Consider the following 17,056-nt stretch of genomic DNA (forward strand, 5'->3'; position numbering starts at 1 on the left):
TAGATGACCTTCTGTGGTATGCTTTTGGTATTATAGATGTCATACTAGGAAAAAACTGACCTGATATTTCTATTGTACCTATTGATGCACATAGATCAGAAAAGATTGTCTTGAACAATTTCTAAAAAGTAAAGAATTTAAATGGATACAGAAGCAAGTGATTGTGTATATTTTTTTGTGTTGAGAGTTGCTTAAATTAACAGGTGTTCATATGGTTCAGAAGTATTATTGCCAACCCCAGGTCTAATTTTGAACATCTAAAGGAACAAGAAAGAAGATTGATCCAAGAGTTTGTCTTGGAATTAGTTTAGGCTACAAGACTTAAGTTTGCTGAAATACATCAAGGAAACACTATCCGGAAGACTTTCAAAGCCACAAAGGGGACAAAGCACCCAACTCCTATTGAACTCTTTGTGTCCTTGAAAATATCCCCTTTTCTCATGAAATACAAAGATTAACATACCTTACAATGACACCTTTGTCTTATTTTAAAACTTATTTTGGGAGGCAGACCTAGACAGTTGAGATTTTCAAAACTGCAGAACTTGGATATATCTTTGTCAGACTGAATTTAAGAAAATGAAAGTAGCATTCCTTTGACAGAGAGAGGAGAATGGTGAATTTAGAAATCCAAGCTCAGCATTGTGCCTGCCAGTGTCCCATCAGATTGATAATTATATATAATCTGTGGGAGGCTGAAAATGTTTAGGTGTCAGGGATTTGTTCTGTATATAGTGTCCAATTACTTCATAGATTGCAGTGCTTTTACCCAATATTCAGTCATGTTTTTCCATATCAAAAGCTGCTAGATAGACAAATGTAGGTGTGAAGGCAGCAGGTGGTGCCCTTTCATCAAAATCACTAAGAGAAAAGGGAAGTGTGAATATTCTGTTCCATTAGTACTTTATCAGAAGGTTGTTTCTAGTACTGGAAAGTTAAAATTGTTCACTGTTGTGCAACAGTCTTGCAAAACTGTGAAAGTTTACCAGCGGGGCAGAACTTGCCTACTATGGTGTTCAGGTGAAGGGAATTTTTATTTGGCCAGCCCAAAAAAAAAAAAAAAATTACAGATGCTCAGCAAGTAACATTTAGGAAGTTTGTTGTACAGAATTGTTTTCTTATAGCATACATTTTTAATAGCATAGTAATTGCATTATTGACACTAACATTTCAAACTTGAGTGAATCTAATCAAAGGTATTTGTATAACTATGTACATATACATGCTGATCCAGTTAGGCAGATGCTATAGATGTGTCATTGATGTTTTGAATTTCTGTATCCAGAAGCACTGGTCTCATCACTGAATCTGATGAGATTAATTCCATGTTCCCTGACTTGTCATGAGTCTGTTACCAACCCCCCAAATTAATTTGACTGTTGTGGATATTGTATGAAAATGTTTTCTGACAATTGCAGAAGCAGTGCAATATGAAATATTGTTGAATTGATATACGACACTGTTAGTCTCAGTACAGCTTAGTCTGTATTGTACACTTCTACCCCGATATAACACGAATTCGAATATAATGCGGTAAAGCAGTGCTCCGGGGGGGGCGGGGCTGCGCGGCTGCGCACTCCGGTGGATCAAAGCAAGTTCGATATTACACGGTTTCACCTATAACACGGTAAGATTTCTTGGCTCCGAGGACAGCATTATATCGAGGTAGAGGTGTATGTAGGGAAAAGAAATCTCTAATGTAAAATCATATTTGAGATTTAAGACAGCAGCCTTACCCCTCTTGCCCATTATCTGTATGCATTACAACAGCATCTTTCGTTACATAATCACAAAACCTTCCACTCTAAGAAAAAGCTACTACATATGCATCCATTGTTAGAGGGAAAAGGTACAATTTAAATACTACACACCACTTTATTTACCATATCCATACAGGAACAATAGGAAGGTGTCTTAGGTAAGAGTTTTAGTATTCATATTGATCTAAAATAGCACAGCCCATCTTCAGAATTATTTAGAATAGGGAGGTTTTCCAGAAAGGGCAGATCTGCTCTGCAGTTAGAGCATTTCTATGCAGAAATCAAGCACCAAAATGATCTAACTTCAAACTAACCATTCTCTTTTTTCCCACCAAGCAAGGAGCAGGGCCTGAATAACTTAAGGTATGTCTACATTGAAGCTGGAATGTGTAAATTCAAGCTTGAAGAGAGATAGCCATGCTAATTCTAATCAAGCTAGCATGCTAAAAATAGAAGTGTAACCATGATGGCATGACGGTAGGGAGCAGCTATCCCTCCTCTCCTCCCCTCCCTAAGTATGTACTTATGGTCTTGGACCGGATTGTACTTGAGGGTGGCTAGTCCCTCCCCAGTCACGCCACCACGGCCACACTTCCCTTTTTTAGTGTGCTACCTTGATCAGCCCTAGCATAAGTATGTCTCCTCGAGATGGAATTTATACCTTCCAGCTCTGATGTAGATGTACCCTCAGGTAAAAGGTTCTTATAAGGTGTTGGCCCCTTAGGCACTATTTTCTTGCATTCTGCAAAGAACTAAAGATCAGCTGCTGATCAAATCGTGAAATGAAAGTGGTAGATCTGCCTGGTTATAAGGTTATAACTCTTGCTCAGTCTCTGCCTCTACTTGCACAGGTGCTCAGGAGAAGGGCTAAAAGAGTGACTGATTGGGGGAAAAGGGAAAATGCCTTAAGTAGTTGAGCCTCAATTCACGGAGGTTCATTGGATTGGGAGTCTTTATGTAAACTTACTACATTCTTGTTATGTTGTCTCTTGACAGGACTTTGCTGACTGAAAATATTTTGTTTGCTAAATCATTTCAGCAGCTTAGAATGACCTGTGGGCTTTGGGCAAAACTAGTAGTTAAACCTATTGGGGCATGGTTTATTTTTCTTGTCTTGTGTGCATTGCTATAACCTCATGTATCCCTTCCACAACAACCTGAACATGATCCTTCAGCCAGGCTTTAAATGCAACACTATAGAAATGATACTAACATACTGCCATTAAGAAAAAGTTTAAGATAATTTAATGTACGTTCTAGTTGGGCGCATCTGTAGTAGGGCATTTTGTTTAGTGCAGATCAATAACAATGTCCAGCTGAACTCTCATATTGGTCTGGCAAAAAACTTGAGTTACACTTATCAAAAATAAATCCTTGTGGCCAGCTGCTTGCTCACCTAACAAAATATGTAAAATACCATGTGCCTGTGAAGACAGCTTAACCAACACAACGAGTGATGTATTGTGGAGAGTCAAATAGAAATTAACAATTTTTCAATGCTTATACTAAACTTAGCTTTTTGGAGCAAACTTCTGGTCATTCTTCGTAACAGTAGCAATGTAGGGTGTATGAATTTGAAGAGCAAGAGCACTGATGTGTTTTTCCTAGCTGTCTGTAGGGTGTAGATGGAAAGTTTCAGAATCACTCAGTTTTATTGTGTCTTGTAAGCAAGACATTTTTCTACACTAGCACTCAATTATATTCTATTACAAATTAGTTAACATACAATTCTATAAACTTATGCTCCATTTTTAAAATTTCTCTTAATTGCACAGTGTCTAAACTATAGATGCAAGCAATTTGTTTATTTTCCTACATGTTTAAGGAAAAAACTCCTTGTATATAATCTGAATTAATGTGCACTAAAATTGAGTCCCTGGATAGCTCAATGTTTATTTTAAGTGGATACCTATATGTGTATAGATGGAGATCTGTCTGTATTGTCACCCACATCTATTACACATAAAAATTTAACTTTTGCATTAGTAGTTTTCCCTATCATTTTTATCTTCTAACAATATTCATGAAGACTAAGTAATAAAGCAACCTAGCATCAAAAGTAATACAGATGCAGTGTCTCTCCCTAGGTCCCCCAATCCCCTTCAACCAAAACGGGGATAGCTATATATAATATCTAGGGAAGGTCTCCACTATTTTCCTGATCAGGAGTTTAGAACAAGCAAAGTAGAGAGGGCTCCTGAATGCCCCATCTCAACTTTTAGAAAATACTTAGTAACATTAAAGGACAAGCCATCAAGTCAGGAGACATTGTTAAAATTTGCAGTGTTGTAACTAGGTCACAAAAGTGGGCTAAATCTCACTTAAATATTTGGCCCAGTTATCTGACCCTGTTACATTTATTGTGAGACACAACTTAATTGTGTTGTAAGTGCGTCCCTAGACTATATTGTTTTCATAGTGTAGATGGGTCTTTCCATTTAAACCTGGATGCAGGTAGTATATATTCAGTAAGGCTAAATATTAGTTTAAGTATTAGTTTAAATTTAGCATTTCTGTTGTCCAGGTGCATAACACCATGTCTATTATGCTTCACATTTTTATTAATTATATAGTGCCATAGCTGTGCATGACCCTTTAAAATAGAGGTCATAGCATCCTTGCCTTGAGAAGCCTACAATCAAAGGCTCCAATCCTGCAGATTAAGATGCATAATTGGACCATGGACCCACTCGGTGTAACTTGCAGGGGCCTAGTTATGATGAAAACCAATAAGTTAAGTTGTAGCAGCAAGTCACAAGGAGAGAGGCTGCTGCTGCTCAGGGACACTAGGTCCACAAGCCACATAGACTGAGCTTTAAAAAGTTTGATTACATAAACACTAAGATCTGTACATTTACATATACCAGAATCCACTTAAATAATCACTAGAAGATACAAAACCTATTAAGGTACTAAATTTTAGTACATCCATATATATATATAGCTCCTATACACGAGCAGTTTTTGTCCCTTAACCAGAAATATATAGAAAACACAATTTGCATCCATAGTGTTGACACTGAATGAGTGATTAAGAAACTAAACAATGCATCAATTTGCAGAACTGAACATTGATCTTTGTATAATTTTTAATAGAATTAAAATATAAAATTATGTACTAGGTATAGTAAAATAAAATGTCTTCCTTACAGGATATTAAAAATACCACCTTGAATTCCACCTCCAAATTCAACAGTAGCCACTGCTGCTCCCAGTATAACCCTCAACTGTCTACACATCAAAATTAATCCAGAATAAGGTAAGGTGTGAATTTAAAACAGATTTTCCTCAGATGAAATGTACACACTGTACAGTTGGCCAAATGCATTAAGGGAGATGGTTAGGAGTTCACTTGTTTCTAAAGCAATAGACAGGTACTCCACGCAGATCCCAATATGAACTGTTGGTTCACCTCCTGCGCTGTTGTCCACCTGACCCTCAAAATAGAGAACATAGTGGCTGTGGTGAGGTGAAAGGGAGTATCTGGACCATCACTTTGCTCCAGCAATCCCTGGCTTACCTTCTGGTTCTTTGTGGTCACAGGCAGGTGGGTAGAGTAACACTAAACTACCGCATGCAACAGGCTTGCAATCAACCCCAACATGGGAGCTGCAAATGGCTTCTTTGCAGCCTAAAATTTTATATTGTGTACAGATGAAAATTTGGGCCTCTGTACTTTATTAGAGACCTGTAAGAGTTTGGCTATAAAAGTTGTTTAAGTTCTAGTACATAAAAGGTTGTTACAAGGAGGAGGGAGAAAAATTGTTCTCCTCTGAGGATAGGACAAGAAGCAATGGACTTAAATTGCAGCAAGGACAGTTTAGGTTGGACATTAGGAAAAAACTTCCTGTTAGGGCGGTTAAGCACCGGAATAAATTGCCTAGGGAGGCTGTGGAATCTCCATCATTGGAGATTTTTAAGAGCAGGTTAGACAAACACCTGTCAGGGATGGGCTAGATAATACTTAGTCCTGCATGAGTGTAGGGGAGTGAACTAGATAATCTCTTGAGGTCCCTTCCAGTCTTACAATTCTCACATTTTCTTTTGCTTGAATGACAGGGCTAGAGTCTGGGAAGGTATAAATCCTTCCCTCGTTAGTCATCTTGTACTGCATTCTAATCTCTGTCTTTCAAGTCCAGGAAAGACAATCATGGTTCCCCTAAACTATTATTTCCACTTGTTTCTTTCCAAAGTGGATTAAACTAATTCAGAATAAGGCATTCTTACTCTGGAGTAAGAGCACCAACACATGGAGTTCCTCAGGAGCAGCTATTCTGGAATCACTCCCTGTGCAGATGTGAACTGTCACCACATTCAGCTATGTGATCTCAAAATGCACTCTTGTGTAGACTGCATTAAAGCAGTCAAATGATGGATGGGACAGAGAGGCATGGCTGTGCAGCTAAATCTGCAAACAAAAAAAACTCACTCTGTATATGCAGATGGTGGCTTTACACTGGGATGTGTACACCATCCACATGCTTAGAGCTGGTCAGGAAGTGTGTTTTATTGCTCAGGAAAATTTTTTGAAGAAAACAATATTTTTGCACTGTCTACCCATGTAATTTTGCAATGTGTCCCTATACTATGTTCTGGGTACTGATCCCACAGTTCAGCTTCAAGTGACTGCACATATCCCTGTAGGTGTGTGCGTATCTCGTGCAGTTGTCAGATTTTCCCCTCCGTGGTACCCATGGGGGCAGCGTGAGTGCCCTCTGGTACCTCGCGCCACTGCACACAGGTATAAAGGGCCACAGTCCCTTCTTACTGCCAGTGACTGTTGTTGGAGCTGTGATCCTTGCATTTGCAAGTCTTCCCTCTTAGTGTACATAGTACCTATAGTATTAGTTTTCAGTCTATTGTATTGTGTTCGTACATAGTTAGATGCGAGAATAAATTTAGAGTACTATTTTTCTAGAGTGGTGTTACCAGTTCCCGTTTGGGTACCAGGCTTGGTACCAGACTAATGCCTCCTTCTCCAGGCTTCAAGGCCTGTTGCTCATGTAACATCTATGCCATTGAGCAACCCACACCTCAGCTGCCTTAAGTGTCTGGGAGAGGTGTATGTGGGTGACAAGAGCACATCTGTACATGGTTCAAACCCCAATAAAAAAAAGACAGGGCTGCCAGACTCAAGTACCTGCTTATGGAGTCTGTGTATGTCCACATCTGTTAGGAGTGCTCCCCCGATCCGACTGAGGCAAGAGGCAGATTCTCGGTGGTACCTAAGAAGAGGCTACATAAGTCTTCCAAAGATTGGCTAAAGGTGCCTTTGAAATCTATGGTGAAGGCACTGAGTGGAGGTAAGGACTCAGAAGTGTGTTCAAAGAAGAGACAACCCTAGAGGCAGTCCGTAAATCAGGAGGGATTGCTGACTCTGAAGCCCAGAATGGAGCTGTTCAGACCAGTTCTTGAAGGCCCAGTGCACCTTTTGGTACAGCAGACTCGGGAGCCCTTTCTGGTGCTCTCTACACCTAAGGCTGTCGAGGCAGCCACAGAGTTGCTTAACCTTAAGTCTCTGGCGATTTATACACCAGTAAAAAAAAAAAAACTGTTTCACCCAGAGCAGTCCCAGCGGTTTCATCCCTTCTTGCCACATACCCACGACCTGTCCAAAAAGAGGCAGAAGTTAAAAGAAGCATCATCCATTTGCCCCCCTCTTCTCAACCTGCCAGTTCTTATAAGCAAACCGGGTCTTCTAAACCATCATTTTGACCTGTTGGTTGAGAGCAGTCTACCACTTCCCAGAGTACCATTTTGGTCAACGGTCTATCCTGCTTGGACCTACATCACTATGGATCAGTGGGTGTTAATCACAGTGGAACTGGGATACACCCTTCAATTTATTTCTATTCCCCTTTTCCATCTGCCTTTCCAGTCCCTCTTCACAGGCCACTTTCACGAGTGTGCCTTTTCATGAGATGATGTCTCTCCTTCTCGTGGGGGCCATACAGGAGGTTCCCATGTCATTCAGACCAAAGGGATTTTACTCCCATTTCTTCGTAAAGAAAACAAAATTCTGGATGGTTATTCTAGCATCTATTATCCCTTCCTTAGCTACTGGGGACTGGTATTTGGCTCTTGACTTAAAGGATGCTTATTTTCATGTAGCGATTCATCAGAAAGTTTCATAGTCAATGGATCCTACTACCAATTTGCAGTACAGCCTTTCAGACTGTCAGCAGCCCCTTGTGTATTTACAAAATGCAGGACAGCAGTTGCAGCATTCCTGTGAAGGTTGGGAGTCCTATTCCATTACCTAGACAGCTGGCTAGTAAGAGGCCAGTCCAGGTCTCAGGTATTCTCCAGCATAGTGACTATTCAGTCCACTTTCGATGCACTGGGTTTCCTAATCAGTACAAAGAAATCTATCCTGACTCTGGTTCAAAGAACAGAATTCATTGGGCTGTCTTGAACTCTACAAAGGTCAGGGCTTTCCTACTGGAGCAGAGATTACAAAAAAGGCAGGTCACTGCTCTAGACCTAATAGTGCACCCTGGCACTATGGTTCTGCCACAAACTTCTAGGTTCACATGAGGTGTGCACTTACATGGTGCAGCATGCCAGACTGCACCTCAGAGAACCGTAGGGTTGGTTTGTCTGTTTGTTCACTGACCCATCATCATATGGACATGGTGGTTCAAAAACCTGCTCAGGTCTTGTCCTCCCTGGACTAGTGGATAAAACCCTTGAATGTTTGCATGGGAGTTCCCTTTGACCCTCCACAGCAGAGACACACTGCAGTCACACATGCATCAAATCTAGGTTGGGGAGCTACTTAGGTCCCCTTCAGACTCAGGGGCTTTGGTCTCCACAGGTCTAAGCCTCCATATAAATATCAGGGAGCTTCAGGCCATCTGTTTGCCTGCCTGATGTTCTTTCAACATATTGGGGTGGAATTTGTTGATATTCAGACAACACAGCAGCCGTTCTATGTAGACAAACAAGGAGGGCTTGATCGATGAAGTTATGCCAGGAGGCAATCCTTTGGAAATTTTGCATTGCCAGTTCCGTCCTGAAAGCTGCTTACCTTCTGGGAGTTCAAAACACTCTGGCAGACTACTTGATCAGGTCTTTTGCAGGTCACCACACGTGGTCTCTTCCCCCAAATGTGTCCAGGTCCATTTTCCAGCAGTGGGGAACTTCTTGAGCAAGTCACAGCCTAGGTTCACTGACAGTTGCTTTCCTCCTACCCTGGTCAAAAAGCCTGTTGTAGGCCTTCCCTCCAGTTCTGCTCCTGCCCCAAGTCTTGGCCAAAGTCAAGCAAGATTCCTCTCACCTTATTCTAGTACCCCCAGGATGGCCCAGTCAATATTGGTTTTCGACTCTACTAGACCTGTCAGTCAAACCTCTACTGTTGCTCCTGAGAGAGGTGATCTCCCAGGACTACGCCACCTCCTTCATCCCAGCACTTGACATTGTCGATGCTCCATGGTTGACAAACTCGGAACGAGATTGCTCTAAGGGAGTGTAGAAAGTTCTGCTGAGTAGCAGGAAGCCTTTAACTAGGTCTATTTACCTTGCAAAATGGAATAGATTCTCTGTTGGGTCTACTCAAAGAGGTGTTGCCCCAGTTCAAGCTCCAGTTTACCGTACCTTGGACTATCTTTTGTTTCTGAAACAACAAGAGTTAGCTCTTAGTTCCATCAGAGTCCACCAGGCAACTATTCCACCCTCCCATGGATAACCAATCTATTTTTTCAAATCCTATGTCCATCAGATTTCTAAAGGGTTTGCACAGATTATACTCACAGGTTCACAGCCCAGTTCCACAGTGGAATTTAAATTTAGTTCTAGCAAAGTTGATGGGTTCTTCCTGTGAGCTGCTAGCAACTTGTTCTATTACACCTGTCTATGAGGGTGGCTCTCTTGGTTGTTGAAACCTTGGTCAGGACAGTAGGGGAGATATGAGCTTTAGTATCAGAGCCTCCCTATACAATTTTATTTAGGGATAAGGTTTTCCTTAGGCCTCACCCAAAATTCCTGACTAAAGTGGTTTCTGATTTGCATATTAATCGAGCAATTTACTTACCAACTTTCTTTCCAAAGCCTCATTTGAGTAAATGGGAGGAAAAACTCCATACTCTAAATGTCGGAAGAGCTTTGGCTTTTTACCTGGATCAGACTAGGCCATTCAGGTTTATGTTTCAGCTCCTCATTGCAGTTTCAGACAGAGTAAAGGGCCATCCAGTAGATCGCTGCCTGGATTTCCAGCTATATTAATTTATGCTACCGATTGGCTGATATTGCTCCTTCAAGTAAAGTTGTAGCTCACTCAGCTAGGTCACCGGCAGCTTTTGCAGCTTTTCCAGCTCATGTGTCCATCCTGGACATTTGTAAGATGGCAACGTGATCATCGGTCCATACCTTTGCCTCTCACTATGCCGTCTCTCGTCAATCGAGAGATGATGCCAGATTTGGACAGGTGGTTTTACAATCCCTGTTTGTTTAGACGCCGAACCTGCCTCCAGTTCAAAGTGTTTGTGAGTCACCTACAGAGGAATGGACATACGCAATCATTCAAAGAAGAAAAACTGTTACCGACCTTTCCATAACGGTCATTCTGCGAGAGGTGTTGCACATTCCCATTCCACAACCTATCCTCCTTCCCCTCTCTGAGTCTTTCTTAGAAAGGAACAGACAAGGATCAGAGGCAGTATGGTCCTCTATTGAGGCCAATCACACTACCCTGACAGGTGCTGCTGAGGGGGAAATCTCCAGCTGTGCACGAGGTGTGCGCACACACCTACAGTGGAATGGACATTTGCAGCACATCTTGAAGAACAACAGTTATGGAAAGATAGGTAACCATTTTTTCCCCAACAACTCCCTCCATAAGTGTCTTGTGGGAGATTTGAAAATGCATTCCGGGAATTGGGGGAAAGACAAACTTCTATTATTCTCCCAGGAACGAATTATTTCCAAATCCTTTTCATGAAATGGAGGTGAGATAACCAGGCACTGTCAGGATGCCAAACTCTTCTAACAGAGGCAAGAACAGCTCTTGGTTTCTCACAAATTATACTTGTGCAATTGAATACAGAATAAGTTTAGTTACAGCCTTACTTTTCAAACCACAAGTTTACTAGGGTTCATGCAATTGGGCAATGTAACTAGGTGTTTTGTAAAGCAAAATGGTGCTGTTGTGATGTAAACTCAAGTGCCTGAGCAGGATTAGAAAGCAACATTGATCTGTTCAAGTCACTTTTTACTGTGAGATTGTAAAGCAGTAGTAAAATCAAGGAGGAACTAAGGTGTTCTAGGTTTCCTGCTTTCCCTCAATGTGAGAAGCAAAGGTCTACCTCACCATTGTGCTGGCAAAGTGCTAAATGTTATGGGGTGGGAAATGCCAAAAGATTTGGCAAGATTGGAAATACTTGGTTTAGAAACAAATGTTGTTGGTGTTTAATAGACTAACCACTACCTCTTCCTCACAACACCCAAGCTGGGAACTGAGATTTAAGATAACTGGATTCTGTAGCTAGGTTTTACTAGCTTGTGAAGTGCTTGAGAAGCTCAGGGTGAAACATGTTGTATCAGCACAAAATATTCTTTTCCTTAAAGGAAAACTGTAGTACATGGATAAAAGGTAAAGATCGTTCTAAATACTAATTAGCAATCTCTCAAACTGTATCAGTACCATGCCTGGGCTTAGTTGCCATTTTCATAGCACATGCATTTCCCTGTAGGAACTGAAGACCGTAGGACTGAGACAGGGCAAGTTTGTATGTGCCAAGAAGTGAGTACCTTAAATGAATTTTTTCACCAGACCCATTTGCCCTTCCCTGGGCCATTGAGAAGCAGATGGCTTCATCCCTCTAAGACGTGAAAAGCCTCATGCTTCTCACAGGCTTCCGCCAACATAGCAGCCAGCCTCTCGGCAAGGATCAACTCCCAGCTCTCGTCTTATTCTTTCTGCTCTTTTAGTGTGCACCTCCTTCTCCCTCAGCAACCAGCAGCAGGGGACATAGGGGTCAACAGTTGGACAGGCCAGTGCGAGATGGTCATAGCTCGTCTATAGTAGAAATATGAGCATGGGTCATGTCTCCCAGGAGAAGAAACCCTCTCTGATCCTGCTCCAAGGCATTCTAGTGCTTGGGAACATCACCATTAGCCAGTGTCACAATCTCTGGTCTGTGATTTCCATTACATACAAATGGGTTCTGCTTGGCAGCAGACGGTCAAGATTGTGTTCCCATTTGACTACTTTGTTATAGGTAAGACAAATTTTACCTATTTAGAGATTTATTCATGAGATCTAGCAACAAGAATAATGTTAGTGGATTTTCCTTTTTTTTTTTTTCCCTTCTTTTTTTAAACTCCAGAGGCTAAAAAAAAGCATCCCTGATGAATTTCTAGTTGAGTGGTTCTCAACCAGGGGTATATGTACCCAGAGGTGTTTGAGGAGGTTCATCAACTCATCTAGATGTTTACCTAGTCTTACAACAGGCTACATAAAAAGCCCTAGCACAGTCAGTACAAACTAAAATTTCATCCAGACAATGGCTTGTTTATACTGCTCGATACATTTCAGTGTAGAGTATAACTCCTTCTGGCAGTTCAAAATACTCTGGCAGACTGCCTGAGCAGGTCACCACGAGGGGTCTCTTCCCCCAAATGTGTCCAGGTCCACTGAAATGTAAGTATAATATTTGTATTCCAATTGATTCTATAATCATATGGTAAAAATGAGACAGTAAGCAGTTTTTCAGTAATAGTGGGGCTGTGACACTATTTTTGTCTGATTTTGTAAGCAAGTAACTTAAGTGAGGTGAAACTTGGGGGTACGCAAGACAAATCAGACTCCTGAAAGGGGTACAGTAGTCTGGAAAGGTTGAGAGCCACTGCTCTGGTTGATCCCAGGCAGAATTAGTTGCAAGAGCTCTTGTGCATGTACTCTCTCTATTCCTGAGAGGAGGCAAGGAGATCTCCTAGAGTAAGTGGGGTCTCCAGACTCTGAATGCTTTAGGCAGGATAGCCATTGCTCTGCCACAAGCCCTAATGTTGCCCTTTGTCACCTATATGCAGAGCTCATATCTGTTCATAGCTTATGTTCTAAAACTCTAACAAACCTAAACCGAGGCACAAATCTGTGGAAGGTGGTTTAAGATGCACCCGACGCAGGAGTCACAGCCACATGTCATATCAGGGGCAGTGACTGATGCTTGAAAGCAGATGACTATTGTTTTGAAGAGGCCCAATCTGGTCTAATTTTAGACATTGAGTAGGAGTGAGGCTGTGTGTCTGGATGCATGCCACCCTTACAATGCCTAGTTTTTACATCTCTGTCATGGCAACAGCTACTGGTATCAGGTGGATATTTTTTTAATATATAAATAATAAAAATTAACACTGCAGTCCAGTGGATTGGGCATTGAAGTAGGACTTGAGAGCTGAATTCTCTACACAGCTATTTAGCTGACTCGCTGTGTGACCTTGAGCAAGTCTCTGCCTCCTTTTCCAGCTCCAGGCTTTGCTCACCTACTCTATTTAGTCCGTAAGCCTTTTGGATGAGAGACCCGTGCATTTCTTGCATGCTCACATGGTGCTAGTGCTTTTCAATGCTGTGCAAGAGCCCTGCTTTCAATTCTTGCTTCTGTTTTTCTGAGGGCTTCAGTTAATACAACCATCCAAAAAAGTCACAAGCCTGCACCTATAACAATATAGGTGCTAAGAACTTGTCAGTAGTTTGATGGGAAGCTGATATGCATCATTGGCTGTATGTTGTGTGATCAAGTAATAAAAGCCCTATTGTAATGTTTAGGTGCCAAGACAACACAATTAAGGTTAATTCTGCATTTCCTGCCCCTAGTGCAATTAGTGCCAACTGTGTAACATTTTTTCATATAATAGGTATTCATAAGAAACAAAAGTATTACCAGTTAAAAACACTAGGTACATAGACTAGGTACTAAGGCCTGGTCTACATGTAAAATTTAGGTTGACCTAGCTACTTCACTCAAGGCTATGAAAATTTCACAACTTGTACATCTACAGTAACCCACACTGCAGGTGCAGTTAGGTTGATGAAAGAATTCTTCTGTCAACCTAGCTATGGCCTCTTGAGGGGGCAGATTTACCACAGCGATGGGAAAAAACCCCTCCATCACTGTAGCAAGTGTCTACACTACCGAGCTACAGCTCTGCTGCTGTAAGGCTATGTCTACCTACAGCCACAAGTCAGCTTCATTCCATCTCAGAATGTTACTCTGCTCTTCTTGATGAGTGACTGAGCCAGAGAATATAAAAAGGTATGATCTTTGCTCATTTATCTTCATGGGGTGTTAAATAGACGCTGAAGTTGTGATCATTTAAATGCTAACATTGTTAAACAAGTAGCCAAAACACAAATACCCAGCTGGTATCTTAGAAATTTAATTATAAATGGACAGCTGGGGCCGTTACTGGGTTTGACTCAGAGGGCTCATTCAGAAGAAAACACTAAACCAAAACCAGACCCAGCTGTCCTGTGACTGCTCCTGGGACTCAAGGAATTAAAGGATTTTTCAAAATATAATTTGTGATCTTTTTACTCAATGTAGCGTTCAAGTCACTTCATTTGACATGTGATAGGGGCAGAACACAACACATACAAGATACGTAGCACTCCTCTATCTCCCCTGCGAAATACATCAATATAGCGAATTCTCACAACCAGAGCTGTAACTTGTATCTCTGCACATTATCAGATAAATGGAGGACTGGCTCTAGCAAGTTTTTTTTTTTTTTTAAACCTATATAAACCAGTCATTTTAAGGTAAGTTTGTCTGAGACTTTGCCTTGCAGAGGTGAGAAGGTGAAGTGGTTAATTAGTCAGGTTATTTAGAGCAAACAGGATAGAAAAGAGTTTTATTATTAAAACTATAGACCAAATAAATTTTAGGTTTCCTCATCTCAGAATTTCTCTTCTTTCTAGTAAGAAAACCTGTACTGATTGGCCTCTTAGAATTCAGATGGATAAGCTATCACACAACAGACAGCTGGTGTAATTTCTAAAGCTACTGTTTTATCTAATCACAGTTACAGTGCTAAAGAGGATTGGAAAGCCCATATGTTAATAGAAGGCAGCCGAAGAAGAGGGGCTTGGGGAAGGTAAGCATCACTGGAATGCTACTCTTTGAAGGAAACATGAAAGTTGCATTCTAAAGGGAATTTTTTTAAAAGCCTTTATAGCAGCACAAACCAGCCTACTGTGAAAAAAGAGAACACCAAGATAGGGCTCAAGAGCATGCATATTTCAAATGTGTTTTCTACTCACACCCATCCACATTCTAGATACCAGCCATGACATATCTCTGCCTCTATTAAGACCTTTTAAGAAAAAAAAAGTGGATGAATTGCAAAGCTGGAACAGTGGTGAAATGTTTCTTATAGTCTTGCTTTCACCTGACTGGCTTCTCCCCCACTACTACCCAGTCTAAGATAATGACTGTTTGAGTGTGGTGGATCAATCATCACTAAATGTACCACACACACGCACTTAGCAGACACTAAAAACTACCACAAATCTCCTCACCTTCCATCCCAAGTGGAAGGTGCACTTCTTTGACCTTATTTTCAAAGGACATATTATAGCACAGCAAATAGAGGAGTAAAATAAAAATAAACTTCACATAATTCTTCTCACAGTAGAGGAAAGGAGAAAGGACCATTGACTGATACTAGTCACAATGCTTAATGTGCCACGGGAAGGCATTCAGATACAACAGTGATAGGCACAGTGTGACCCCGATCCCCTGCCAACATTTACACAGATACTTAATTTTTTAAGTCAGTGGGATTACACATATGCTTAACCTCACTATTGTGAGTAAGTGTTGGCAGGATTGAGGCATATAAAAACCTGAATAATATAGAATCAGTTCTGACAACCCCTTTTCATATATACACAGGATGAAGGCACTTCCATGCCCAGCAAAGCTGATTTTTGGGGGGGGGGGGAGGGGGGACTGATGGACTTTTTGAAATGTATGAGAGAAGAGCAATTCATGCTATTACTCTTACTAAACAGCAGAGGTCTGTTCTGTTCAACTTCCCAGAATTTCAGACTACTAAAAAACTTTACCTCTAGGCTCCCTGGAAGATTGAAATATATCTCGGCAAGCAGAGGACTCTTACTTATGTAATACTGCATGAGCAGAATAAACTTGGCTGACAGGTCACATTATAATGACTATAGGACTTTATTAAGTTTCAGTAAAGAGAAGTCAAGTAATATTAAAATAGCAAAGATGCTCTTGCAATAATGCCCATTATGAACTTTAAATGATAAACTCAAGAGCATAGGAATTGAAAGAAACATGAAATTAATTTGAAATGTAGGGCACTATGCATTGGTAAATCAACATATTTTACTCTTCACAAATGCCTCTTCCTTCAGAGAGAGAAGAAGAAGAAAGGAAAATGTGTTGATTAACAACAAGCAGCCATTGCTTGAAGCAAAAGACCTGGAAATAAACTAGCATTCTGTGACTGGTTTCTTCGGATGTATTCTCTCCTCGTGATTGGTTTGGATTACTGCCATCAGAGTTAATGAAAGTCATCTGCCCTTGTTCAGAGGGGACTGTGGCCAGAATTTTCAAATCCTGGTGCTTACAAGTCAAATGGAGTATCCTTTGAAGTTAATGGAAGCCAAAGGAGCACAGCTTTTAACGAGCAGATTTCTTTTATTCAGGACCCTAGCTTTGGACACCCGGATTTGTAAGTGTTAGTCTCTCTGCCTAGAAGTCTATATCCACATTTAATGTACTGTAGGCACTTTAAAAAAAAGTAAACAGTACTCTTTTGCATTTTTATAGTTAAAACGAAGCGTGGCTGAGGCTGTTTCCTCCACACTAATCCATTGTGTAAAAGTAAATGCTCCCTTTCTGGATTACCAACAAGATTCAAAAACTTGATGTGCACAGGAACCCCCACTACTGAACAAAGGAACGATGGCCTATCCCAAACCCCAGCAGTATTTCAGACTACATCTGTTCAGAACCACCCAACCGCCACTGCAGCAGATTCATGGTTCCAGTTCACTGAATTCATTCTCGTTGAAGCCTTAGTTGAAAGTCCCTGGGTCAACGTAAGGGTAAGCAAGGAACTCTCCCAGTTTATTGCCTTCTGCATCATAATGGAGCATTCGAAAACAAACATCACAGAAGAAACAGGGGTCCTCTGGAGCAAGACTGTCCTCATTAGTCACCCACCTGCAGGTTTTAAAACACAGGTGTTTCACTTTAGACTGACACATTTGATGTGTATAGGATACACCCCCATCAAAATCTTATTCTTTGATTCGTTACATTCAA

At 41.1% G+C, this 17,056-nt stretch overlaps 1 protein-coding gene across 2 annotated transcripts in view; it reads right to left on the bottom strand.

Moving 5' to 3' along the window:
• SNAPC3 (small nuclear RNA activating complex polypeptide 3) overlaps positions 1-17,056 on the bottom strand; it is a 56,378-nt gene that overhangs the window by 7,912 nt on the left and 31,410 nt on the right. The window contains exon 9 of one of the 2 annotated variants that reach the window (XM_065406057.1): positions 15,936-16,954. The exons of the other annotated variant lie outside the window; for it this stretch is intronic. Within the exon in view, the coding sequence (XP_065262129.1) occupies positions 16,807-16,954 (148 nt within the window). The 3' untranslated portion in view covers positions 15,936-16,806. Of the gene's footprint in view, positions 1-15,935; positions 16,955-17,056 lie in introns of those variants that run through there. 2 annotated transcript variants of the gene reach the window in all.

This window comes from Emys orbicularis, chromosome 6, assembly GCF_028017835.1.
Source record: "Emys orbicularis isolate rEmyOrb1 chromosome 6, rEmyOrb1.hap1, whole genome shotgun sequence".
Taxonomy (NCBI): domain Eukaryota; kingdom Metazoa; phylum Chordata; order Testudines; family Emydidae; genus Emys; species Emys orbicularis.